General features: G+C 61.8%; 1 protein-coding gene across 1 annotated transcript in view; it reads right to left on the reverse strand.

The window, feature by feature from the left end:
* LOC104271988 (guanine nucleotide-binding protein G(t) subunit alpha-1-like) overlaps positions 1-209 on the reverse strand; it is a gene marked incomplete at both ends in the record, with an annotated part of 824 nt that extends 615 nt beyond the window's left edge. The window contains 1 exon segment of the mRNA XM_009866851.1: positions 52-209. Coding sequence (XP_009865153.1) covers positions 52-209 — 158 coding nt within the window.
* Between the last annotated feature and the right edge of the window lie 11 nt (positions 210-220).

Raw genomic sequence — 220 nt, forward strand, 5'->3', positions numbered from 1 at the left:
GCTCTGCCCATACACTCCCTTCCCCCACTCAGAGCCCCCCTCCCCACATACTAGCCAGCCGAGTCATTGAGCTGGTACTCGGAGGCGCGGTCAAAGCAGGCTTGGATGCCCGTGTCCTTCCAGAGCCGCCCGATGATGTCTGACATCTCCTTGGGCATGGTGCCCTCCTCAATGGTGTCCGAGAGGTGCAGCAGCTTGCGGGCATCATCCTACGAGGGAG

The sequence above is a fragment of the Apaloderma vittatum genome, unplaced genomic scaffold (genome assembly GCF_000703405.1).
Source record: "Apaloderma vittatum isolate BGI_N311 unplaced genomic scaffold, ASM70340v1 scaffold34753, whole genome shotgun sequence".
NCBI classification, from domain to species: domain Eukaryota; kingdom Metazoa; phylum Chordata; class Aves; order Trogoniformes; family Trogonidae; genus Apaloderma; species Apaloderma vittatum.